This window comes from Malania oleifera, chromosome 10 (assembly GCF_029873635.1).
Source record: "Malania oleifera isolate guangnan ecotype guangnan chromosome 10, ASM2987363v1, whole genome shotgun sequence".
Taxonomy (NCBI): Eukaryota; Viridiplantae; Streptophyta; class Magnoliopsida; order Santalales; family Ximeniaceae; genus Malania; species Malania oleifera.
In genome coordinates, this window is record NC_080426.1 from 22,090,146 (window position 1) to 22,116,655 (window position 26,510).

The 26,510-nt window shown below is 36.2% G+C and overlaps 2 protein-coding genes and 1 non-coding gene across 4 annotated transcripts; 2 read left to right on the forward strand and 1 right to left on the reverse strand.

Annotated features, from left to right (window-relative positions):
• Positions 1 to 565: 565 nt before the first annotated feature.
• On the reverse strand, positions 566 to 3,787 carry LOC131165273 (uncharacterized). Its single transcript, XM_058122908.1, has 2 exons — positions 1,540 to 3,787; positions 566 to 1,300 (listed from the first exon to the last, which is right to left on the reverse strand). Exon 1 carries the CDS (start codon positions 3,566 to 3,568, stop codon positions 2,129 to 2,131), a length of 1,440 nt encoding a protein of 479 aa, XP_057978891.1. The 5' UTR covers positions 3,569 to 3,787; the 3' UTR covers positions 566 to 1,300; positions 1,540 to 2,128.
• Positions 3,788 to 3,802: 15 nt separating this feature from the next.
• Positions 3,803 to 3,954, forward strand: LOC131167192 (U4 spliceosomal RNA). Its single transcript, XR_009140049.1, has one exon. It is a non-coding gene; the product is annotated as a U4 spliceosomal RNA (small nuclear RNA).
• A 10,250-nt stretch (positions 3,955 to 14,204) lies between these two features.
• On the forward strand, positions 14,205 to 26,359 carry LOC131165274 (COP9 signalosome complex subunit 6a-like). 2 transcript variants are annotated; one of them, XM_058122909.1, is made up of 9 exons: positions 14,205 to 14,708; positions 14,803 to 14,891; positions 16,759 to 16,852; positions 17,638 to 17,699; positions 17,785 to 17,863; positions 17,995 to 18,087; positions 18,700 to 18,800; positions 24,229 to 24,284; positions 25,840 to 26,359. In XM_058122909.1, the coding sequence occupies exons 1-9, from the start codon at positions 14,402 to 14,404 to the stop codon at positions 25,919 to 25,921; spliced, it is 963 nt and encodes a 320-aa protein (XP_057978892.1). In that variant the 5' UTR covers positions 14,205 to 14,401; the 3' UTR covers positions 25,922 to 26,359. The 2 variants fall into 2 exon arrangements, with proteins under 2 accessions (XP_057978892.1, XP_057978893.1); XM_058122910.1 differs by having other exon boundaries at positions 14,222 to 14,708; positions 14,836 to 14,891.
• The last annotated feature ends 151 nt before the right edge of the window (positions 26,360 to 26,510 follow it).

The window sequence follows — 26,510 nt, forward strand, 5'->3', positions numbered from 1 at the left end:
CTCGCTCTCCTCTCTCTCCTTGGTTGTAGGTTCTGCCCTCTTCTCAAAGCATTTCCATGAGTCGGTTCTCTTCTCTTGTATGCTTTCCAGATTTTAATATCTCAAGTTATTTCACACCCAACTTGGAAAACACTCTAAGAATGAACCAACCTAAAATCACTTTTCTTCTCTTTCTCGCCTGTCCTTGTTTTCTTCCTTGCAATCGAATTCGGTTTCACCGGAATAAAATATTTATACTATTTTGTTAAAAATATGCATCACTGAAAAACAAAAATTTCAATTTCTTGTCAATCCAGCTAATGTATATATCTCAGTCCTCGCAGATATTTGGCTCTTCCTCCAATTACAAAAAGGTTTATAATTCCATTTGAAACTAAATACTGGAAAATGCTTCCAAATTAGTTTACATAATCTGCTTTTTCCTTGAAAAATAGATTGAGTGGATTGTGCTAAGACCCCTAAATTGTCTATTCAAAATCTTGGTGGAAGAAGTATAGCTGTGTAGCAGTAATAATAAATATTATCAATAACTTGAACATGATAAATTTATGATAGCATCAGCGTGTCATTAAATATCTCTCACTTGAACTGCATTAAACAAGTACATATGTTACATATGGATTGACTGTTTAGTTAACACATGAAAGGGAAATAGTTCAACAATATTACCAACTTCACAGTTGAAAAATACAAGCCACCAACATTGTTCCAGAACTTCATCAAAAGCATGCAAACAAACATGTAGCTTCCGTTTGAAAATCACTACATGGAACAAAATATTATACCAATGCTCTTTGGACTCCACTTTTGTAATCCTACTCCTTGCTTCTCTGTTACATTGGTCTAACATCAAATGAGATGGAATGGTAAAAACACACCCTAGGGTTGAAGTGCAGCCAATGCATGCCTAAAGATGTTCACTAAATTTGAATAAATGAGCCGAGCAAGAAACCTCTTTCTTCATTGGATACCCACAACAAAATCTTCATTGCATTTCGAAGTCCATAACTTCTAAAGGCTGAGAGTGACCCATTTTCTGCAAGTAAAATTGAATGACATCCTGATGCACCCAAAACCCCAACTTGAAATATTTTGAATAATTTAGGTATATACTGTTGACGTTTGCTCTTCAAAGGGGGAGGGGGGGATGGACACTTTACAGCAGCCCTTTTATTCCAGGCCCCTATTGTGCGAGTGAACTGCTTCTTGTCTTGTCTACGGTTTGCTGCCAGCTTGTAATTTTCAATTAAATGCCTTCGAAGCAGCCTTTGCAATGTCAAGATCACCCACATTCAGTAATCTAGACATTATGGAAGAGAACATAAGTTTTGGCCACTGCAACAATTAACTTAAGATTACTGAAAATTGTAATTCATAAAGAGCATCAACCACTTCCAATTTTTGCATGAACTTCTGGAGCTTGGGTAAACCATATGAATATCGCAAAGGATTCAAAACAAGTAAATTGAAAAATGCTCTTAAAAAAATATATCCTAAATATTGCTGGACCAAAAATTTCAGGTTATTTCAGAAACTCACTTGTACTTTTTGTGGAGGAAGTAATTTACATATATATGTCATCTCCCTGTATTCATACAAATATTTATTAGGTAAAACTGACGTGCTGTGTGGAAATAGAGATGATGATTGAAGAGGTCATTGGCAGCTTGGGATCTGTTCTACAAGTTAAGCAACTCCGTTCAACAGCCTAAGCTCACCAAGATTTGAGATGGAGTTTAAAACTGAATGGATAAACAGAACAAACTCGAGGAACACAAGCAATGTTAGGCTTAACATCTTCAGGAAAGAACCGAAACCCTCTCAATTCCTCTTGTTTAGAATGTTTTCCATATGATCAGCAAGAATCCCAGCAACAATCTCAGGGGAAAACCTATTTGCCATGTCCAACCTCGCCTGCCTTCCTCTGGCTCTAGCTTCTTCAATATAAGTCATGACTTGCCTCATTAGAACTCGTAGCTTATCGACAGAAGGTTCAGCCCAAAGATGACCTTTTGAATGGCCCTTCCATCACTTCACTCATCTTATTCACTGAATGGATAAACAGAACAAACTCGAGGAACACAAGCAATGTTACGCTTAACATCTTCAGGAAAGAACCGAAACCCTCTCAATTCCTCTTGTTTAGAATGTTTTCTATATGATCAGCAAGAATCCCAGCAACAATCTCAGGGGAAAACCTGTTTGCCATGTCCAACCTCGCCTGCCTTCCTCTGGCTCTAGCTTCTTCAATATTAGTCATGACTTGCCTCATTAGAACTCGAAGCTTATAGACAGAAGGTTCAGCCCAAAGATGACCTTTGAATGGCCCTTCCATCACTTCACTCATCTTATTCACGGGCAAAGGGTAGCTATTCTTCTCTGTCAAAAACTCTGTAGGTCCAGACCAGTTTGTCACAATCACTGGCAGTGACATTGCCATTGCCTCCACAACGGGCCTACCCCACCCTTCCCCTCTTGAAGGAAGAACAAATGAATCAGCTGCCTTGTACACTCGTGGCAGATCAGCTTGACTAATGTGAATATCGATCACATAAATTGGAGCCCAACCATTGATTGGTCTGTCAATATCAGAATCCTCCACAAACTCCACTATCTTATTACTAAAATCTATATCAGAATGGTATGGATTTGTCAACAGATACAAAGCAACCCCATCAACCCAAGAGAATTCTTTCAGGTATGCCTTCAACAACACATCCCATCCCTTCCTGTACTCCCATTTGAAAACACTCAAGAATACGAACTCATTTTTCTCTGAACTCGAGCCTCCGGAAGTTTTACCTAATACTAAATTCCCTGCAGAAGCAAGATCCAATGGCCTGTATTTTTCAGGATTGAAGAAATTTATGTCAATGGGTTGAACAATCTTGGCGACTTTGGAGGGTTCAACCCCACTTTGAATGAATGTAGAAACATGAAACTCAGTAGGAACCCAGACAAGGTCCATTTGATTGCAGCGGTTTACATGCTCGATATTCAACCTATCGGTTTCAAACATCGTCCGACCAACTACAAACATGAAATCTCTATACCCAGATGGTGGGCAGGGAAGGGTCTGAAACAATGGGGGATACCAAGCTCCAGGCTCACTATGGCACACCACAACAGTCTCATTCATTCTGCACTCTGTCTGATAAAGCTCAACACCCAAGTTCTTGACGTCCTGGGGCAAACCCTCCCAGAATTCTAAGTTCTGTAGATCCCCATGTTGCTCAATAGCCAACCTAAATCTAGGGTTTTTCATGTGTTCATGAAGGGCCAAGACGTAAGACCAAGCTTCAGAACTATACCCACCACCTGAAAGAAAAGGGGCCATCCAAAGGACACAGTAAGGCGGAACAGAACCGAGTTCCGTCATTGGGGTCGGCTTCGGATTTGGGGTTGGGCGAAGAAACCATGGAAGTCTCTTAAAGAATGCGGGATGTGACGAGAGTGTCGATTTCAGGTGTCGGGCTTTGTAATAGCTTGTTCTGGTGAAACCGAATGAGATTGCGAGGAAGACAACAAGGACAGACGAGAAAGAGAAGAAGAGGGATTTCAGGTTCATTCTGGAGGGGTGATTTTTTTGTGTTGGGTGTGAAATGTGGCTGTGAGAGATTAAAATTTGGAAAGCACGCGAGAGTAGGGCAGAAGCTGCTTGTCTTTGTTGGTGAATTCTCTGTGAGAGTAGGGCAGAAGCTGCGATCTGATCTGAAGAGAAACATGTACCACATCGGCGGAGAGGAAAGTGAGAGAGCAGGGGTAGTGCTATAAAAAAAGAAGGGAGAGAAAAGGCAAAACTATCTTTGCGCTTGGGGCAATGACGCAGCTAGTGAGGTACTAACCGAGGCGCGTCAATTGCTGGTTGAAAACTATTTCCAAACCCCCTCTTAGGCCTGGGGTTGCCCCTGGCCTTCGAGAATTTCTGGAAGGGCTCCCCAATGGGGTAAAGCCCTACAAGTCTCTAGTTCAAATATTATTATAACCAGATCAGTTCTTATACGGCCGGCCATAACATATCTTTATTCCACAAATGGATTAAATTCTTCTCCAATTTCTAGGCGTGGTTTGGAAGCTGAAAACAATATTAAGGAAAAATATCAAAGGATTAGAAAATAAAAAACATGAACATATATAAATAAAATTTTAATTTTATACATTATTAATATTTAATTTTTGAACTTTTTAGTAAAAATAAATTGTTATTTTTAGTAGTATTTAAAGAAAGAAAATATTATAAAAAAATATTTCTTCATATTTTTCTTTTTTTTTCCTTTTTTTAAGTAATTTTTTTATCCAAATAATAGACCTATTATCATAATTATGATAATCCAATCATAGATAAAATAATTAGGATAATAGAATTTTAAAGACTTAAGTTGGATGTGGTGAATGGGGTACTTTAAAAATTTTATGTTTGATTTGGTGAATGAGGCACTTTAAAGACACTCCATTTACTTTTAAATTTTAATTATAATCTTATCTTTTCTATATATATTTTTTTAATATTTTTTCACTTGCAAAGATAAAATTAGAGGAGAGTGTTTTCTAAAGAGTGAATAGCCTATTTTTATTGATATTGTAATTAAACTAGTAATATAAGATAAATTTTATATATTTTCTAAAAACAAATAAATAAGATTAATTAGTGGAATGTGTTAATGGGAAAGATTTGTTATAGCATAATCAATCGTGTTTGGAAGTTTTAATTCCGACCATGGATTTGAATTTGTATAGATTTGAGAAAAGAAAAATGAAATTTATAATTGTATTGAGTTTTATTTTCTTTTATGAAAAACATCGGATTATTGTCTCAAAGGATAACCCAAGAGAGAGTGGAGCATCTAATTAAAATTAAGTATTTAATCATCGATTTAAAATAAATTGAATAAATACAACAAACCGACATATAATATGAACTACATACGGGGGTTAAACTTCATTTCTCCCACTTTCATTCATTAATTCAATGGGTATAGACTATGTTCGTGCTTCATGGCTCTCCATTCTCTAAAATTTTTAAAAATTATAAAGAAAATATCAAATAATAAAATAGTATAAAGTCATTTTAGGATAGTTGTACATAATTATAAGAATATTTTGGAATAATTATGAGTAGTTTTATAGACAAATTTGACATAATTATAAAGATATTTTGGGATAGTTATGTGCAGTCAAAAAATATTTTGACATTTAAAAAAAAAAACATCAAATGGAGAATCTTTATATTATTAGAGACATAATTATAAGGGTATTTTGGGTAGTTGTGAGTAATTAAATGTCACGCCCAGAACCCGAAAATGGGCCCCAGAGTGTGATTTAGTAACTTAACCTGTCCCTATATCATACAACCATCCATAATACTACACAATGGTCCGACCCCGTAGGGTTCACATATACGCTATCCACAATCACATGCACATTATACGCAACGGAATAATTCAACCTATTAAATCATAACACCATACCATCATACCATATCAGAGTCTATACAAAACCATAATCTAATTCTCATAATACATAACATACCCCGGGTGTCTATATAACCCAAAATAACAACTCAGCCAAAGATTAGTACTTACACAAATACTTCTACAAAGTTAACCAACAATCACGCTCCTGAAAATGCTAGGATGCTAGTGTTGGCTACTCGAATAACCTAAAAACATTTGTTTGATAGGGGTGAAACACCTCTTAGTAAGGGAGAAACATGTTATATTAGTATGTGGATACATGAGTATTATTTCAATAGTAAAACATAAACATTTCACAATTCCAGTATTTTCACAATACAGTTCTAGTATATCTCATAAAGCATAATCGATATATCCAGTGTCGTAACACTCTTCGGCCTAAGCCGACCGCATTACACGGCACCCTTGGTAACCTAGCATAGCATAAGCTCCCACGACATTGTACAAGCGCTAACATGGTGAACCCACACCCTTTGGTGATCAACCGGTATAGAAAGTGATATTTCACACTCTTCACCTACAGTATTATTCCGACCCGCCTCCACATCTCAGCCTTTGGGGATAAGCAGACGCGCTTTGATTATCCTTGGCGTTCGGGTTGATTCCGACTCGGCAGCCTACGGTAATTAACTGACTCAGCATTTTCACAAAATTTGGAACAATTTGGAACTCCCGTTCCTATATCTCATTTCAACAACTCACAACCTACGGTAGTTAACCGGCACACTTTTTCACAAAACACATCATTCAATACATCTGTTTATTCCACACTTATTGGGATAAATAAATAATCTCATATTAAATACTCTGAAAATACATTTTAACATAATCAAAGGTACGATCATCTCTATATTACAATTTAATCATATATATAATTTTCCAATATAAACGAAGGTAATACCTAATACCCTAAATTTTTCCAAAAACTGTAACCCAAAAATCCCGAAATTTTACTTGATAGATTTTCCCAAATAAGTAACTAAAACATTCGTATAATCATCCACAATTTTACTGATTTAGATTATAAAATAACTAATATAAACAGAAACCCCTTACCTTATCCTGAAAATCAAAACACGAACTTAATCGGTCCAAAACAACGACACGGGATCCCCAAAACCTAAAAACTGAAGAATAATACTTCAATATAATCCCAACCACTATAGATCTACCAAACCGAAAACAAAATTAGACCCTTACCTCTATTTTGGAACAAAACCCAAAAATCCTCAAAACGAAGATCTAATCTGCTATAACTGTAGAGATTCTCCTCCTGATTCACGTAGCAACGTCGATGTTGACCCTATATGTAACGACTTGAAGAATAAAAATATTTAAATAATAAAGAGGAATAGAAATGGAAGCAGTAACAAAAGGAGGTAGCCGACTTCGTCGACGACGTTGCACTTTGGATGTAATAATCCCAAAATTTTTTCAGGCCTCCTCAACGAACACAGGGGTTTCGTTGACGAGGGTTCTTTAGGATCTTGTCAACGAGGTCCCTTATCGTCGATGAGAAGATACCGAGAGAGGATTTTTGGGAAGTCTGAAATTCGTCGACGAGGGTATAGGTTCGTCGATGAACTTTCTACAGGAATCGTCGACGAGGTGACGTGGCTCGTCGAAGAATCTCACAGTATAAATAGCCTAAATTCGGGTTAAATGCATAATTTTTTAGTAAAACTCTCTCATTTTCTTTCTCCTACGGTCTCTCCCTTCTCTCTCTTCAATTTCAGCCCCATTAGTTGTAGGATCGATGATCTGAGGCCACCATGACGCTCTTGGGGAAGTTTTCTCCAAGTCTGTTGGAGTGAATTGTCGGTGGGACGAAATTGAATTTCATCCCAAATTCAGGGTAAAGTCTTTTAAGCAAAATTTGGCTTTTTAGCAGTTGTAGGAAATGCAGTAGACGTAGAAATAATGATGTTTCGTTCTGGGATATATAATTTTCAAGTGTTGAGCGAAGAACCCTGCGGGTGTAGGACCCGTCATAGTAGGAGATTTTTAGCAGAAATCAGGTAAGGGAAATATGCTATGCTAGGTAATACTAGTATGATTTCAGTATGAATTATATGTTTTTACCAGATTATTATTTCACAGTAGGAATTTATATAGTTGATCAAATATGTTTGAAATGTTTTAAATTATTGTGTGGCATGAGAATATGGATATAGTACAGAAACATGTTTTTATAGTATTTTCAAGAATATGTTTTATAGCATTTTCACAATACTATGATTATACAGTTTTCAGTACCATGACATATAGTTTTACAGTTCATTTCAGAGATACAATTAATATAGATACAATTTATTACAGTGTCATGGTTAATACAAATATTACAGAATCATGGTAAAATAGATAGACTGTATATAATAATGTATAATTTAGTATCAGACCCTGATGGATTAGATTCAGTAGAGCGCGGTACCGTTGCTATATATAGATATTCAGTATAGAGTGCAACCACCTATTTAGATAATACGTGGTAAGTAGGTTGATCAAATGCCCACGAGTGGACAAGCTCCTCATCAAATATGGGTTGAGGAGGGCTGATCAGATTGATTGAGTATAGAAGTTTATCCTAGTCGGCCAGCCAAGGTAGATCCCACCTTCGGGCCACACAACCTTATTATGAGGGGTTAAATCATGACATATAACCATCCAGGGAAGTTTTCAGCTATTATTATGTATGTATAGTTTCAAAGAAACAAAGAATATGTGTATATCTATGATAAAAATATTATGTATAAAAACCTAAAATATAGATATGTTAAACAACATGGGAAGGTGATGGTTATATTATTTGTACTATATTTACCGATTTAGTTATACGTGATTATATAGAAACAGATCTTCTCAGTATTGTAACTCATTTGTTACACACTAGCAATAACATATTTCGTCTTATTGAGCGTTGGTTCATCCCATTACTTTAACATTTTTCAAGTGATCCGGGTAGGCGAGCAGATCAGGCTCGCAGATAAAAGGGTTTCAATACTGCCCTATCAGTAGAGTGAGTATTTTTTAGAGTATATATGTATAGCCCTAGCCCAGTTGAGGGTATTTTGGAAAACAATCATATATATATATTTTGAGGACACATTTTAGCACTCTGTATTGTATATTTTCTTGATTGTGTTTATATGGATTCCGCTTCTCGCTGCTTAGGTTGATGGGTTGGTTTAGTCTAGTAGGTACCAGAGCATTATAAATTTTACAGTATATATATATATGGAGAAATTTTGAGGTTGTTAAACTATGGGCCATTCCCTGTTTTGATTATGACAAATACTCTGGTATTTAATGTCTATCTAGTTTGTGTGCAGGTTTATATTAGCAAACCAATTGATGGCACATGAAAGCATTTATATTAGTAAACCAATTGATGGCACATGAAAGCAAAGCATAAAGACCTTGAGGATTCTCTTTCATTTTGTAAATTCAATTAATGTTATATCTGAGTCTGCAATAGTAATTAGGATATCAGTCTGTAATAATCTTTGCATGTCATGCATGTAAGTTTCGTAAGCTCAAAATGACCGTAGAATGACCATAGGGACCGAATGACCTTAGGGCACGGTCGATTGAGGCTGGATTTTTGGGACTATCTCAAAACGGCCTCAGCAAGACCCTAGTATGTCTCTAGGTCCCAACACTCTCACATATATCATACAAAATACAAGAGTGTTAAAAATGTGCTTAAATTGAATATTTCTAAGGAATTTGAGAGAGCTCGAGCAATCGAACCCCAAGAGTTCAAAACTCCTCGGGCGCTCGAACTTTTGAAGAGTCAACAGTTGACTTGGGCTCTCGGGTGACCAAACCATTTGTGTGTACTGTCCACGGGTGCCCAAACCCTTCGAAAGGGACATTCCACCAACTCTGGCTACCAAGAGATATAGTTCAAAAAGAGCCCCGGGCGACCGACCACATGAGTTTGAGCGACCAACCCTATGATCGAGCACCCAAAGTTACGAACAAAGGTTACAGACTTTGATTCGGGTTGCCGAAGCATGACACGGGCGATCGAACTTATTTAAATATCTTTTAAAGTTATGTCTGTTCAGGCGACCGAACTACGGTTCAGCCACCCGAACCTCGGCGGGTTAAAATTGTTTTAACTGTGGTAAATTGGGTTAAGTTGGGTTAAGTGTGTTTAAACATTTTGAATCTTTTCTAATAATTCCCAACAAGTCCCAAATGGTTATAATTTTACCCCTGCTTATAAATATGAGTTCATTTGTAAGGATTATGGGGAGATTAGCCAAAATAATTAGTAAAAATCTTTTTTATCTCAAAATCCTATTTTGCCCAAAATACTCTCAAATATTTATTCCCTTGATATATCTTGATATTGTGAGAGTTTATTGAGCTGTCTTGTGTTTATTAGATAGTGCTAATACTCCCATTTGATTGGTTGATAGTGATATTATTTTTGGGGAGTTTGGCTTAATTTTATCCCATATATTTAAATATTATAAATCTTGTGTTGGGATAAACTAGCAAGCTTAGGATATTTGCATTATTATTGTAAGTGTCCAATAGTTTGGTTTTTATTGTGCAAAGATTTTTCAAACAAGTAAAATATTTTTAAACTACTATTGTGTTTATTTCATTGAGACAAATCTTCTTAAACTAGTTTGATTATCATATTCATATATTTGGAATATTGATTTGCTACTAAACTGTGCTTTGCTTAGATTGAAAGATACTACTTGTTTTGAATACTCTTGAGCATATCATTGATTATACCATATGGAGTGTTGTTAGCACAACTATTTGCATCACTGAGCTTACATGACCTACATTGTTGATGTGTATGTGATTACGTGTATTGGGTACATATCTGCTTTATATGAAAGCATAATCACTGTACCATTTGAGTGAACATATTGTTGTATTTCCAAGCGTGGCCTGAGGGGGAGGTAATCCAGTCCGGTAAGGATTGTGTAAAGGTTGGGGTCAGCCCTATGAATTTAACCTAGGGTCTTCTTCGCCCTGCAAGGAGAGTTTATAAAGGTTGAGGTCAGTCTTGTGCTAATTGACCTGGTTGTAGTAGGTGTCGCTCCACCCGTTAAGTGAGCATTAGTGGAATCCCCGGGCTTGCGAGCTAGAGACGGGGACGTAGGCATAGTTGGCCAAACCTCGATAACATATCATATGTCTATTTATATTTCCGCACTTTATATTTACCGTATGTATATGTTATTGTGTGAATGATGCGCATGATTTAAATTCCACATATTATACTTATCGATGCATTTAAGTAAACTGACCCTAGGTTGTGAATATACTGTTGCTGAACTAGTTGAACCTAAGAAAGAACTTTTAAACACCCAATTCACCCCCCTCTAGGGAATATACCAAATCTAATAGTCAGATCGTTGATTCGGGTAACACACGACTCAAAAACTTAGAGAGAGAGTCTCCTTCGAGTTCTAGAGAGAGAGAGAGAGAGAGGATTTTTGATTTCTTAACAACTAAGCAAGTGAATAGGATATTTATAAACCTTTGACTCGGCCAAACTCGTTGGCGAAGTGGAGCGCTCGTCGACAAGCAGAAGAAGGGCGTTCGTCGATGACGGCGTGGCCTCATTGACGAGGCTGAGATTTCAAAATTTCCAAAATCTCTTGGTACTCACTCGTCGACAAGCCTCTGAATTTCGTCACCGAGCTGTAGAAGGGACTTCGTCAACGAGAGAATGAGCCTCGTCAATGAGCCCGACTGTTTTCACCTTTTAATTTTTCATTCCTTTTTCTTATTTATTTAATTCACATTTCTCGGGTCGAGTTCTTACATTAAAGGCATATTTTGGATAATCATTGGTAGTTATGAGATAAATTTAACATTTTTAAAAGAAGACACTGAGAGGAAAATTCCTTTTATAGTATTAGAGAAGAGAAACAAATAAAAATGGTAAGGAAAGAGAGATGCAAGTTTATTTTTCATAATGATTTGACTTTGTTAAACATATGTCTATTCTCTTAAAAGTCTTAACCACTTGAGGTTTCGTTATTTTCAAGTGACACTTTATCGGTCCTTGCTTTTAATTGAGGTAAAGTCACAAATTATACACCAGAAAAGTAAGGACACCATAATCTTAAATACAAATAAAGAAGTTCCTTATAAAAATTAACATTCAATTTAAAATACCATGTGAGAGTACAAAAACTTTCAAAACAAATATAAAGTTATGATACAAAGAGTTTTGTTTTTCTCTTTTTCCTCTAAAAATATGAGCAAATTTGAGTGATTAATGAGAGATAGAGGGTAAGGAAGTTAGGGAATGTGTTATTAATAGTTTCTTATGTTTTTTTTTTCCCGCTTTAGAGGGCATATAGAGTTTGGAGTTCATTTATTTGTTTTTGTTATTGTTGGGGGAAATTATCATGGTAGACCTGACATACATGAGTGAGTACCAAATTGACCTAAAAACTTAAGTCTATTAGGTTTTTAGGCCCAACCATGTATATAAGTACCTATCATCTACTATATTTTTCAAATATGGGACAAACTCACAAGTGAAATTTTTAACAATCTCCCATCACTTGTGAGTTCTAACTACTCCCCCTTAAACCAAAATCATCTCCCTCATGGGAGCAAGCTTATTTCTCCAATAGTTGTTTAAGTGGGTCTTACCACCACATCTTACATATCTCAAATTGCATTCCATGTGCCTCCAAACCAATCATACTTCTACGTCTTGATCCAATTTGGATCTATCTTTCAGGCCTAGATAATCCTTATTAGTTTCGATCATACACTTGGTCTTTTAACTATTAGCACGTCAAGAGAATTAAATTCACGACTCAACTTTTACGATGTTGCTCGTCTACAGTTATGAACCGTCAACTCTAATGCCACGTTTTGAGGAAAAAAAAAAAAAAGAGTAGCAATACAACTCCAACAAGTTTACAACAATAGCAATCAAGAATAACAATTAGTGACACCAAGATTTAATGTCAAAAAACCTCCAAAATTTGAAGGTAAAAATCACGGGGCATAAAATGGATCCACTTACACTGAATAGAGTTACAAGAGATCTGGAACAATAACGAAATTATAGCTATATGAGGTGTCCAACTACAAGAAACAAGAGATTTGGAACAATAACGAAATTATAGCTATATGAGGTGTCCAACTACAAGAAAAATATGATTCAAGCTTCTTCAACAAGACCCAAGTGAATTACCTACTTGAAGAGCACAAATCTAGTTATAATGAAGAGAACCCAGTTATTAGGGAGCAAGATAGCTAAAGAATGATTTGAATCACCTCAACATTGCAGCACTTTTCCTTGACTTGAAAACTCTTGCCCTGCTTCTCTACTCTTCTCTATTTTCTGCCTAATTTTGTACATATGCTTGTAGCCGCCAATACCCCTTTTGATTAGGCTGCAAGTGATATATTTAGGCCAAAAATAATAGGTTTGGGTCAGCCACCATAAAAGGTCAAATGTTTTCTCCACATGCCAATCAACTTTTTTGATTGGGCCTATCAATCTATCCTCATGACAGGGCAATCTATTTACTAAATTAACAAAATATTAGTATGGATTATTTATTGAATATAAATATTATGCACAATTTAGCATCCTGTAATTTTAATTTATTTATTTTACATGCTAATAAAATAATCCATCTACAAGAGACTATCAATATTTTGGTGTAAAGTGTGAGATAATATTTAAAGTTAAAAATGAAAATTTTGGAACAAAGTAATGAGAATTTAAGTAGAGAGGATGGTGTCTTGTAATAGATATTTATATTGATTAAAGATTGAAACATTTAAGGGTACATTTAAATCAAAGATTTTATTTGGGAAAAAGATTTTAATATGATTAAAAATTAAGAAAAACTAAACATTAACTATGTGTAAAATAGAAATTTTGTTTATGAAGTTGATATATATATATATATATATTTTTTTTTTCTCTTTTCTTTTTAACCAAATATAAAAATGTGGATTCCTAATACTTTCTTTTTATTTTTTTCAATATTTTTTGAGATCCAAATAGAACGTTAATTTTAAACTTTAGGTATAAAAAGAAATTTGACATCAAAAATAAATTGACTCACAGTATGTAATATGGATCAAATGTTACCATCTAATTAAAATAAAAGTGGAGAAGACGGTCAATTGAGTACCACGTTACATTGTTTTAAATTTAAGAAAATTTGAAACCAAAAAAGGCCTCCATCTATAGATTTTGTATTTTTTATTTATTCAATAAATTTGAGTTTCTTGTAAGGAAAAAAGAAAATTTTTTAAAATTAAAACCAATATATCAATCAACTAATGCTTGCCTTGTTAAACATAAAAAAGATGTTAACAAGATTAAAAAAAAAAAAAAAAAATCTAATTTGACAATTTTACAAATACGTTTTTTTTTTTGTTTTTCTAAAAAATTACATTTCACCAAAAAAAATAAAAAATAATTGGACAATTTGATTTTTTATTTTCTCATAAAATATTATAAGATATACAGTTTTTAAAATTACACGATGTATTGGATTGGAATCAAACAAATATCTATCAGAACAAGATTTGTCTTATTAAACCTAAAAATATGTTAAGGAAAAATAAAATAAATTAAATTGACAATTCTACGAATATATATTTTCTAAAAAAAATACATATCACTAAAAATTACTATTTTTATTTAAAATATATTTAAAAAATCCATATGCATGCCTTGTTATTAAACAAAACATAAAATTACATTGTATATAAACCGGCCCGTCCGCCGGTTCACTGTCCCTCGTCTTTGCAGAGAGGGGCTGGCAGACTAGAGAAAAAAGCTTAAACCAAAATCCCCAATCTTTATTTCACGTCGACTCAGAGAGAGACAGAGAGTGAGAGGGAGAGAGAAGGGGGAAGGCAGAGAATCGTTTGGAGAATTGAAGTTGAATACGAATCCGACAATGGCGTCGTCCTCGAGTAGCGGGCTGACATTCAAGCTGCACCCGCTTGTGATAGTTAACATATCTGATCACTACACGAGGGTCAAATCACAGACGAACCCTCCGCTGCTCGCCTGCAACGCCACCGGCAGCAGCAACAGCGCCGACGGGGCTGCTGCATCGGCGCCTCCATCCCCGAGGGTGTACGGATGCGTGATTGGAGTGCAGAGGGGACGCACCGTCGAGATCTTCAACAGCTTCGAGCTTCTCTACGATCCTTCCACGCACTCCCTCGACCGCCCCTTCCTCGAGAAGAAGCAAGAGCTCTGTAATACACACTCTATTTCCTTCCCCTGTGTGATCTTCGCCTCGTTTGGTATCCTAGGGTTTAATCCATTTTATACTTGCATTGTGTGGGCCAGATAAGAAGGTTTTTCCTCACTTCTACATCCTAGGTTGGTACTCCACGGGTAGTGACGCCGAGGAATCTGATATGCATATTCATAAAGCTGTATGTTTGCTTGCTCGTCATCCTTCCGAGCTTATTACCAATGCTTCTATTCCCAATGCTTATGTTGTTTTTATTAAAATTTTTAAAAATGTGCTTACATTTATGTCTCTCAGTTGAATATTAGGGTTCAATCTTTAGTCCTCTATTCTAAGAGTCGGCTTTGATTTCCATGGACCACATTTATGCAATTATCTGCTTATGTTGCTTCTAAAATACAGTGTGATTATTTATACATGTCATTTGTACATTAGGGTTCATCCTAACTCCTCTCTTCTAAGGGCAGCTTCATTTTCCATGTACGACATTTATGCAGTCATCTTTTAGTTTTAATTTTGTTTTTGTGATGCGGCATACAAGACAGTAAAAAAAAATGCAGTGTTTATTTTCTCAAGTTCTTATGCTGATGGTAGACATGTAGAATGGAAAATGCCTATTGTATATTAATATCACGTGGAGAAATTTTAGGAAAGAGGCTGTGACTGGTTAAGAAAAACTAATGTTATGTTCGATTTGTTGACCTTGAGTTGAATAAAGTAGGAATTAAATAGTGGATGTATAGAAATTCATAGTTTTCCAAAACAAAGTGGTGTCCTTTCAAAGTGAATGACATACAAAGGTTGTGTTATTCAAATCAACATTGAATGGACTAGGTATGGGTATTCATAAATTTCACCATAGGGATTTCTACTCCTTTTCTATTTCATTTTGGTTGGAATAACTCCAACTTTTGTAGGGAAATGCTTTAACATCACGAGGCCTGCTAGCTCCTGGCTCCTTCTCTCCTCTAGCCACATGGGCCTATGATGGTCATAGGCTCATGGTGTATAGCATTACTCATATCTTGTATGGTCATCACTTCACTTTAACATTATTTTTTATTGTCAACTATTATATTCCTGTTCAATATTATTTCATTCTTACCTTATTCTATTACACAAACAAAGTGTAAGCTATATTTTATTGCATTATGGGAATCCAGGACCATTCTTCTCTATTGCCAAAATTTGTGTGTTATATGAACATCATTGCTACTTAATGTTTAGTGATGTTATATGCCTGTCTTGTATTTGTAGTAATATAAAGATAAAGGTTCATTAATTTTCAGCCACTTGTGATAGTTAACTACCATGATGTCCTCTTCATACAGTACTTGTAACTATGACAAGCGGGTGTTATCTGAACATGAATGTTATATACATTCACATGAAATAGAGGAAATAGAACACAAGAAAAGATCACTCAAAAGCTTTAATAGATTTAATTCTGATTCAGGAGGTATGGTGTATAATGTAAGGGATAGAAGGATGAATCAGATTACTGGTCTTCAGGGCTAGTAATGATTACCTGGTCGAAATATTTTTTCTGCTCCTTTTGTTGGTATTGCACATCACAATGCTAGGCTGCTAGGAGATGGCAATTGACTAGTTTGACTGCTCAGAATGCTGGAAGTTTGTATGGTGGCATTACTTTGAGTGCAGTTTGCTTTTCCTGTTGAGGACTTAATGATTGCTACTAGCTGTAGTTATGTTCTGATCTTTGACCTCTACAAACTTCTCAATTTGTTGCGCATTGCCTGGAAAATGAACAAATTGAATTTATTTCAGTTGATTTTGATTTTATCTTACAATATTGGAGGAATATATTATGCAAGTGATGGTGGGTTCATCCATATAATCGTGCATACATGTGTTCATGCTTGCTCATTCAATGCACATATAATTCAATCCCCATTCACAATGCATGGTGTTTTGGTATTTTTCATCAATTTGATGCGTCAATTATTGTTTGTTCTCATTTGTTGCAATAATTGCATATGTAATTACCAATAGGACATAATGATTTATTATTATTATTATTTTTGTAACAGTTAATGGATATTAATGAAAGCCCTGTTTATGTTCTTCTCAATCCCTCAATAAATCATGCACAAAAGGATCTGCCAGTGACTATATATGAAAGTGGTACGTAACCTTTGCTCCCAAGTGTCTTCTCCTTGGTATGATAGTATATGCTGCAGTGTTAGTGCAAATCATGTTTCTTAGCTGCCTATCTGAACATACTATCTTCAGGGAGGTGTGACATCCAGGATTTCTTCTTAGCAACACCTCCTTTATCTTTTCTAGTTCCTCACAGTTTTTTCCCCATGGGGTTATCATTGTTTTTATCGAGGTCTGATGTTGCAAATTTTCAATTTAATGGATTTTGCTTGGGTAGTGATTCCTAGAAAACTGTGAGGAATATGAAATATGTCTGGGTGAGACGATGCATCCCTTGTATCTTCTTTTGAAGATAGGGTATGCACAAATGAAGATTTCTCTGATGTTGCAAATTATCAATTTAATGGATGTTGCCTGGGCAAGTGATGCCTGGAAAACTGTGAGGAATGTGAAATATGTCTGGGCAAGACAATGCATCCCTTATATCTTCTTTCGAAGATAGGGTACACACAAATGAAGATTTGGCTGATTTTCTTAGTGTCATGTTGAATTCATTATTCTTTAATTTCATTCTAACGTTCAAATGATTTGGAGCGGACCTGTAATGCAGTATCCTTTGTTGGTGAACTTATTTATGTTTTCTGGACTATCATAATTTTCTATGGCTACATTTTTTATGGGTTGGACATGCTTTTGGTATTCCGTGGTAGAATAATTTGTTTATTTGCTTTTAGAATTTCTTTTCATTTGTTACTTATAATGAGATGATGATGCTTATGTTCTTCTACATTGTATCGCTACAACACAAGAGTTGCATGTCATTGATGGGATTCCACAACTTATTTTTGTACGTTCAAGCTACACTATTGAGGTTGGTCCAGTTCATTTTAATGTTTGTTATATATCTAACTATGATCAACTAGGGCATTGAATTGCATTCTTTTTCTGCTTTAAAGACAGTGGAAGCAGAAAGGATCTCAGTTGATCATGTTGCACATCTTAAACCATCTGACGGAGGTTCAGCAGCAACCCAGTGTAAGTGCCCTGCTCCCTACACCTTCTATCCTTTTTCTTCTTCTTTTACTGTTTAAACTATGAACCAGCTAATATTTGGTTCTGCAGAATATTTTTAGGGTGATATATATAATTTGGGTTCTTCTGTGCAGTGGCTGCTCACCTTACAGGCATTCACAGTGCCATCAAGATGCTGAACAGCAGAATCAGGGTGCTTCATCACTATCTTCTTGCAATGCAGAAAGGTATATTAGTCGTTTTGCTATATAGCAGAATTTATTTGGAATGAAGTGTGAGAAAGGAAGGTATTCTTGCGTAGCTGAAGAAAAACAAGCAATGAAAACAACTAAGTTTCCAATATATAGAAAATTCTATGCTTTATATTCATATTATAAGTGTCCATGTGTATTTAGAATGTCTCACTAAACTAATGTGCCTTACAACTCCTATTCTGAGGAGAGAGTTGAATCTTACTGATTTTGCTGGATAGCTTTGAGACCCAATTTGATTTATCCGACTCTACAAATATCCATCAAGCAAAAGAGAATAACAGGAGCTATCTACTTCTTTCTATAGATTAAAGTTAGTTGAATAAAAGGAGCTATCTACTTCTTTCAATAGATTAAAGTTAGTCTCCAACTCTCCAAGGTCCTCCATCCCATCTTTTCATCCTATTATTCAATATTGTATCCCTATCACCGCACATGCATATACCGTACTATTATCTTGAAGACATATGCATTTGCTTCATATGCATTTGCTTTTGAGCTGTCAAGGAAAAATGATATTTCTTGTTTTGTTTATGTGGATTCGGGTTTCCATATTTGACTTTAATCGATTTTGTATCTTCATTGCAGGTGAAATCCCCTGTGAGAATGCGCTGCTAAGGCAAGTTTCAAGTCTTTTAAGAAGATTGCCTGCCATTGAATCCGAAAAATTTCAAGATGATTTCTTGATGGTAAGTGTTAATTTTGCTTTGAGAAGTTTTTATGAATTTCAACTGGTATGCTTTGTTATATTGGGTTCTAAATTATGACCCCTATACAAGTGTACCTATGTGTACTCATTTTAGCATGCATGTGCATGTGTGCGTGCACACACATACTTGTATTTCCTTTCTGGTTTTTGTTCTGCATAATTTCTAATTGGATATCTTATTCTCCACTTTGTACATTTTTAATCTGGTTTTTAGGGTTTTTTTTTTTCAAAACAGTTGAAACTAGAGTTTTTAGCAAACACATTTTCATAATCTGTTTCTTCATTGTTAAATAAAAAAAACAAAAATGATACCAGGCAACCCCTAAATTACTAAAATCAGTGTTTTAAAAGGCGAAGGCATAAGGCGGGCGTAAGCCTCAAGGCATTGAGGTGTAAGCATTTTGGGATTGTATTTTTTAAAATAATTAATAAATAAAAAAATTAGATAAGAGTATAAAAATGAGAAAAATGTTAGAATAATGGAGAAAAAAATAAAAACATAATTCTTAAGTATTAAAAATAAGCCATAAGTTTTCAAACAGATGAGAAAAAGCCAAATTACAATTTTCTCCAGCCTGTTAAGGGGCTGGTTGGGAGACGCCTGAAACTTCTCTAGCCTTGAACCCAACTTTCATGAGAAAATGGGAATACTTTTTAATATTCATTTAGTCAACTCTGGTTGATTGTAAAAATAATATGGTCAGACCCGCCAGACAGAGACTTTGAGAGATAGAGAGCAGAGGCTTCGAGCTTTGAGCAGAGGCTTCATTAAGGCGTAAGAGAGAGCAGAGGCTTCAAGCTTCGTGCAGAGGCTTCGTCGAGGTGTAAGAGAGAGCAGAGGCTTCAAGAGAGAGCAGAGGCTTTGTCGAGGCTTTGAAAGAGAGAGCAGAGGCTTTGTCGAGGCTTCAAGAGAGAGCAGTGGCTTCATCAAGGCTTTGAGAGAGAGCAGTGGCTTTGTTGAGCTTCGTCGAGGCTTCGAAGAGAGGGCAGAGGCTTTGTCAGGCTTCGCCAACAGAGCAGAGGAGAAGAAGCTTCGAGGGAGAGAGAGGGAGGATAGGGTTTCAGTGCAATACCGAAAGGCGTACGCCTTGACGGTGAGGCATAAAAAAGCGAGAACTTTTGTCTGATGCGCACGCCTTTTTACCTGATGTGTACGCTTTCATGGAGTTGCGCCTTTTCACTTACGCCTTGGTGCGTTTTTGCCTTAAAACGCCTCAAGGCACGCCTCAAAAAGGCCTTTAAAAACACTTACTAAAATAGTGGAGATTTGAAACTATTTTCAAATATGGGGCAATCCATATCTTGAAGATGCACAAATCTAGGTCCACTATACTCCAACAACATCAAACCTGGACTGTGACCTCGCTTCGGCTTGTCGGGCCAAATGTACTGGCAAGTTATGTTTTGTTTCCATTGCACCTTATAGTAATGTTGGTCCTTTTCACTTCTTCGCCGACTTGCCAATTACAAAACTATGTGGCAAATGGTGACTTCTTTGTGATTTACAATGTTGGTGAAATATTTTCTTTTGGTCTGGTCATCCGAGTTTGCATTCTCCAGCGTAATTTCTGTAGCTAGGCATCCGCAACAGGCTCTAAAAGGACACTTGAGAGAGATCGAGTGGCTAGGAGTTGATGGTTGATGTAGAGGGACGACTAGGGTTTTGTTGACAGCAAGGGAAGCGAGATTGTCAAGGAATATCTGAACGTTGGTGCAGTCTCACGCTGGTCATGCTCACCCTCTTTAAGCCAAAGAGGATGCCACATTGGCAACGAGGACGCTGCTCATATCCACGTTGAGGCCCTGAGGGTGGTCTTTGGTTGATGTTGTTGGAATAGAGTGGTCTTGGATTGTCCACATCTTCAAGTACATATTGCCCTATATTTGTAGATCTTCTCTATCTTAGTAATTTAAATTTGAAATCACACCATTTTGGCAAAAAACTAAATAATTTATGAATTATCTGAGTACTCCTTATGCCATCTTTGGGGATTTGGATTTGGATTTGGATTTGTATGGATTTGTATAATGTGATAAAAAATTGTAGTAGGTTTCATCCCAATCCAATCAAATCCAAAACCAGGCATGGAATCCATGCTCCTAAACACAACCTTAAGTAAATTTTAATTGAGTTAAATCATCCCTCATTATTATTTAATATTTGTTTGACTTATCATGACAGTAATTATTATCATCACCATCACCATCACCATCACCATCATCAAACTCTCTTTGTAAGACACACACATGATCCTAATATCACCGGTTTGACCACTGGGTCGGCCCATCGGTTCGACATGTCCAACCAACCCAGTGGTTTCACTGGGTTGGTTATGACTTTTAAAGTCATGGTTGGACTTTAATGTTGGTGGTCTTAGGTTGAGACCTTAGGATGGGAGGGACTCAAAATGTGGTGAGAAGGGGCTTGGGTCCAAAGTAGGCTTTCATTGCGTAGCCAAGGTGAAAGTAGACCTCCCAGTGGACCAAAAACTGATAAGAATATATCTGGATCATGTGGATAAAGAAAAGAGAATCTCGCCTTATGATGGGCATATCATCAAAATTTAAAATAATGACTGAATGAGAAAGAGGTTGTTGAATGAAATGGTTAAGAAACCCATCCCAGTGCATGCCTAATGGGTCCACTGTCCAGTTGGACTCCTAAAAATACTCCTAAGGGGATATCCCAATGGCTAGAGGGGATTTCTACTTTGGAGGTCTCGACTTCTAATCTTGGGAATGAGTTTGGTATGGGGAATGGGCTACCCTCCTCTGTGTAGCTTCAGCTGAATGGGCCTCCCAATTGAAAAAAGAAAAAGGAAAAAAATAAATAAGAGAGAGAAACTAAAGTTCTTACTTCTTATTTGTCAGGGTTTTTGTTTTCTATTTTCACCTACCATGCATCTTGGATTTCATAACCTAACTGATGCAGAACCAATGGCCAGCATATAATAGTTGTACTCTGCCTAAAATTAGTTAGTAGAAGCCTTTTATGGGGCTTGGGCTTTCAATCCTTGGAAAAAAAATTAGAGAAGTAGACTAGCTCTTGCTTGAATGTTGCAGAACTCTCAGTTAAAAAGATGCAATTAGTCAAGCTTCAAAACAGAGAGAATTTTATGATGGAAGAGAGCCGTTGGAGCAGCATCTGACAAATTTTTCTGGAATGATGAATTCAAGAGGATGGGGCTCAGCCACTGGGGCTATCATGTTATCGATTATTTTAGTCAGTAGCGTCCTCAACCAGCTCCTCTCTCTAGGCTACCTTGTCTTAAATGGGCTTACAGGAAGACCTCTCCCTTAGGTTTTAATTCGCAATAATTATGATCAACGATCGCTATAAGAGTGCAAAGCATAGAGGCAAGATTGCTTATCTAAGAATTGAACTTCTCCATGGCTATTGAAGAGGCCAAATTAATCACTGTTTACCCCGTTGTGTTTTTTCTCCTGCTTAAAGATTATGGATTGATGATTAGTGGTAATGTCAGTGGGGAAAGGACCTTCGAGCTCATCTGGAAACATAGCTCTTGTTCCTCCACACCAATTCGCACGATCTCCTTTAATGTTCTATTAATGATGACATCACTCGTCAGTCACTGGTACCTAAGACTTCTAGCTGCCAACACACTGGACCAAAACCTATATTTGACCTTTTTCACCGAGCCTAACCTTAAATTTATTCAAGTCTTTAGTACTAGCTATTAGATATCACCATTACCACCATGAAAACACAGTCAACAAATGTTTCACCTAAAAAATCTAAATCTGTTACAGATTTGATTTCTGAACTGTCGGTCGATGGAATTTATTCGAGACAGTTGATGGGAGCTGGAATTAGCTATTGAGTGGATAGTAGTGCTGCAGCATGTAAGCAAGAGCTATTCCCCTTTCCTAATTTTTATTGTACTTCTCTTTTTTATTTAGGACTTAGGGTATTTCATTAGGATCATATTTTAAGATTCTAGAATATTTTTATTTAAGAAATTAGTATTTTAGTTAATTTAGGTTTCTAAATTTAGCCTGCCATTCCCCAAGCATTGAAAGCCTATAAAAGGTTCCTATTTACTAGTTTTACACTATGTTGAATTAAGGTTTTGCATGGCACATTGCCTTGCATCTAGTAGGAGAGACTGGATGAACACGGCTGTTCGTGTTATTTAACAGAGTTCATGATTTCGACTTAAATCACCATGGCTATTATTCTTTAACACTGTTTGTGAGTTTTCTCTCGAAGTCTTAGGATTCATGATTTTAATGTTAAATTGTTGTGTGGCTCCTCTGCTTGTCATTTGTTTCCATCACTGCCGCTGACCAACAATTCTTTTCCTCCCACCCCGACCATCCTTTTCTTCACCACTGTAGAAAGCCTTGATCCACAACATTTAAATTGCCTAATTTTTTATTAGTAGCCTCTCTTAAGGTGATGCAAGGCTGCTTTTGATTCCCAAGCTGTGAAAAGTGTGAACATTTTGCATGTTGCAGTGGTATTGAGAAGGCTGTTAATGTGTCCTATGGTGAAGCTTTTTCATGACAATTATTCGAAGTTTACTAGAAATACTAACATCCTTAGCGAACTGCAAATTGGTGCAAACATTCTGAAACTTGGTATATTTTCGTTTTGAAGCTCTAAATCTGGCGATCTGAAGTTTAAATTCAATATTTTTCTTGTAAAAAGTTGGGCATTATCAAATTATATTATTGTTTTTATTCATTATTAATTTACCTCACTGAAGAAAATCTCTTTTACATTTAAAAACACCTCAACATCATCTCTTAGATATACAAGTATCTTTATACATCTTGCACCAATATATCTATATGAGTATATCCCTAATGTACTGCATATATTGAACAGTTGCTGGACAACAAGTCTCTTCCTGTCTCACAAACAAATATGCTCAGCGTTCTAGGAGACATTACTTATTATTATGGCAAATTTAAGTGCACAATAAAAACTAAATACCAAGGGATTGGGGCCTTGGGGGGGGGGGGTGTGAAGGTGAGGTTGGGTTGGACTTAAAAGTGTGAAAATTAAGGATCGTGAATTACTGCTGTGATTCTTGCTAGGAGAATACATTTTGATGGGGAGTAGCTTAGAGCATGTGAAACTGGTATGGTGAGAAGAAGATGGTGAAGTCAGGAGTGTTGATGGTTATTATGAAATTGTGGTTCTTAGGAATGAAGGATGTGGTTCTGAAGATTGAGGAAATTCCTGAATTATCCTCTTTTTTTCTTTAATATTTATTAGTATTTATGACAAGTTGTCTCATCTGCACTGTAAATAGTTTTCTGTGGTCTCTGGTTCATAACTATGGTTTGGGGTTAAAATGGTATATTTAGTATTGTGTCTTTTTATTGTTGTTGAATTATTGAATTCATTGCTGACTTCTTTTTTGGCTTTTCTTTTATAGGAGTACAATGATACATTATTGATCACCTACCTAGCTATGTTCACGAACTGCTCAAGGTATGATATTTGGGTGCTTTCTTGAGAAATTTGATTTCTTGCTATGCTTTTCACAAATGCATTGAGCTCTTGATATGCGGATTGTGGATGGATTTAAATGTTACTGTTATTATTCCTGTTGTGGAAGAGGTGGTGTAAGCAACCTTGGCTTATTACATCCGAGTACCTGTTTGATGGTATTGGCGAAGGGATTGATATTTCTTGCTTGTACTCAGATGAGAGGTAATTGTGGCAACTATGTAGTTTGTGTGTGCCTGCTTAATAACCCAGTTGGTCAGGTTCTCGTATAAGAGCCAAGACATGAGATCTACAAGGGATGAGATGAATGAATTTCTGCAGTTGAATCAAATATTTTCCTTGTATCTTTCATGTTTAATCAAGTTAGAGAACTATTTGACCATGAATAGGGCCTAATCGAAGCTGTGTATTTTGAAAGTTATAGGTCATCCATTAAAGGATATAAGTTTTCAAAAATGAATGTTGAATCCAATCTCCCCAAGTAGGATTTGAACCTATGACCAGTCAGTTAACAGCTGACCGCTCCCACTGAGCCTTCTAATTACTTATTTTGCGGCTGCTCCTGTCAATATCATTGCCAGTGCTTTGCTTCCGTGCTCCTATGGAGCCAAGGTTGAAAAGATTGAAAAAATCAGTCATTCACTGATGAAAACCACGATAGTAGCTAAGGCTTCGGTGAGAATCCTTGCAGACCACCAGTGAAGATAATCATGCGAGGGATCGTTCAGGGGGTTGGGGTGGGGGTGGGGGGGGATGAGGTGGTGGGGTCCTGCTTCTGGATGTAGATGATGATGTCTATATAGATGGATCTTATATATATATCATACGTAGAATGAAGTACCACATGAGTGGATATATAGGAATCCAAATCTGCCAAATCACTCATGTTATGATCTTCTACGTCCTAGATCTTCCCGTAATGGCGACCTTGGCCTGTAACAACTATGTCTGGTGGGCTGGTGGATACTTTTAAAAAAACTTATTCAGGTTAGGAATTTAGATTTTGTGTCAGATGGCGTGCACATGCACGCCCATGTGAGAAAAAAGAGAGAGATCCTTTGTTTGCACTTAGCATAAAACTTGTAATGTTTATTCCAACTTTTTGTAGGGTTCACTTTTGAAAACCCTACTTACAGATCACATATTGTCATCCTATTATTGTTATGTAAGCTCCCTTGTCATCCTACTATTGTCATGCAAGTCAGGGAGCTATATCCAAACATTGCTTCAAATTAGCAATTTAATTTAGTTATTTATTTACAGAAAATAGAAGTTTCATTTTATCAGCTTCATATTTGGCAAGGATGATGAGCATAGTTAGTACATCTAATCAAAGTTATCAAAGAATACTATTTGTGAAAATGTGGACCGCACAAAAAGTTATTGGAAGGTTTAAGCATCTTTCATATCAGGTGTTATATATACATATAAACATGTTAGGTTGCACTAGGTTATAATTGATTTACTGCTCATGTTATACTTTACCTACCATCCATGATTCAACAAAGAAATGTCTTTGTTTCATTTTTCCTTCCAGCACAATGAATGAGTTGGTCGACAAGTTCAACACTGCGTACGACAGGCATAGCCGAAGGGGTGGTCGGACTGCTTTCATATGAAGTTGCATGCTCTTATGTGCGATTTGCTGACTTGATGACTTCTTGAGTGCCATCGTTCTCATTTTCATGTGCATAGCACATAGAAGCTTAAGATTATATTGCCAGGACCCAAACAAAAATCAGAAAGAAATAGGAATGCACCAGTTTTTTTTCATTATTTTGGGTTTGCTTATTATACAATTTGTTCTTTATCAAATCTTTCTTTGGGTTGAAATACATAGGGTGCATTTCATGAAATAGGCGTGCAGTTTGTGTGCTCCCAAAATTTGCAGAACAAGAGGGGTATTCGAGCCCAAATGGTTGGATCATATTTAGCCTACCTTTTATGTAAATGTGTTTGGGAAAAAAAAATGCATTGTTATATTTTTCCCTTTTTTGTTTGGCTGGAAAGGCATTGTTATATTAATAAAATAACTTGTGAAGAGTACGTTTCATGAATTTGCCCACGAGAGTTATATGCACCAGGAGTCGAAGACATGATATCTGAAGTATATTTATGGTGGGATTACAAATTTCCACGATTGAATTGGTGCGAATGGATTTAGGTCATGAAATTTCTTTTTGATGATGATTCAGGAAAGCCTCCTTT

Bases quoted from the DNA above. Each gene is read 5' to 3' on its own strand.
- LOC131165273 (XM_058122908.1), bottom strand. From the start codon at position 3,568: ATGAACCTGAAATCCCTCTTCTTCTCTTTCTCGTCTGTCCTTGTTGTC.
- LOC131165274 (XM_058122909.1), top strand. From the start codon at position 14,402: ATGGCGTCGTCCTCGAGTAGCGGGCTGACATTCAAGCTGCACCCGCTT. The intron at 17,700-17,784 runs GTTGGTCCAGTT...TCTGCTTTAAAG, and splicing joins GTTCAAGCTACACTATTGAG to ACAGTGGAAGCAGAAAGGAT. The intron at 24,285-25,839 runs GTATGATATTTG...TTTTCCTTCCAG, and splicing joins ATGTTCACGAACTGCTCAAG to CACAATGAATGAGTTGGTCG.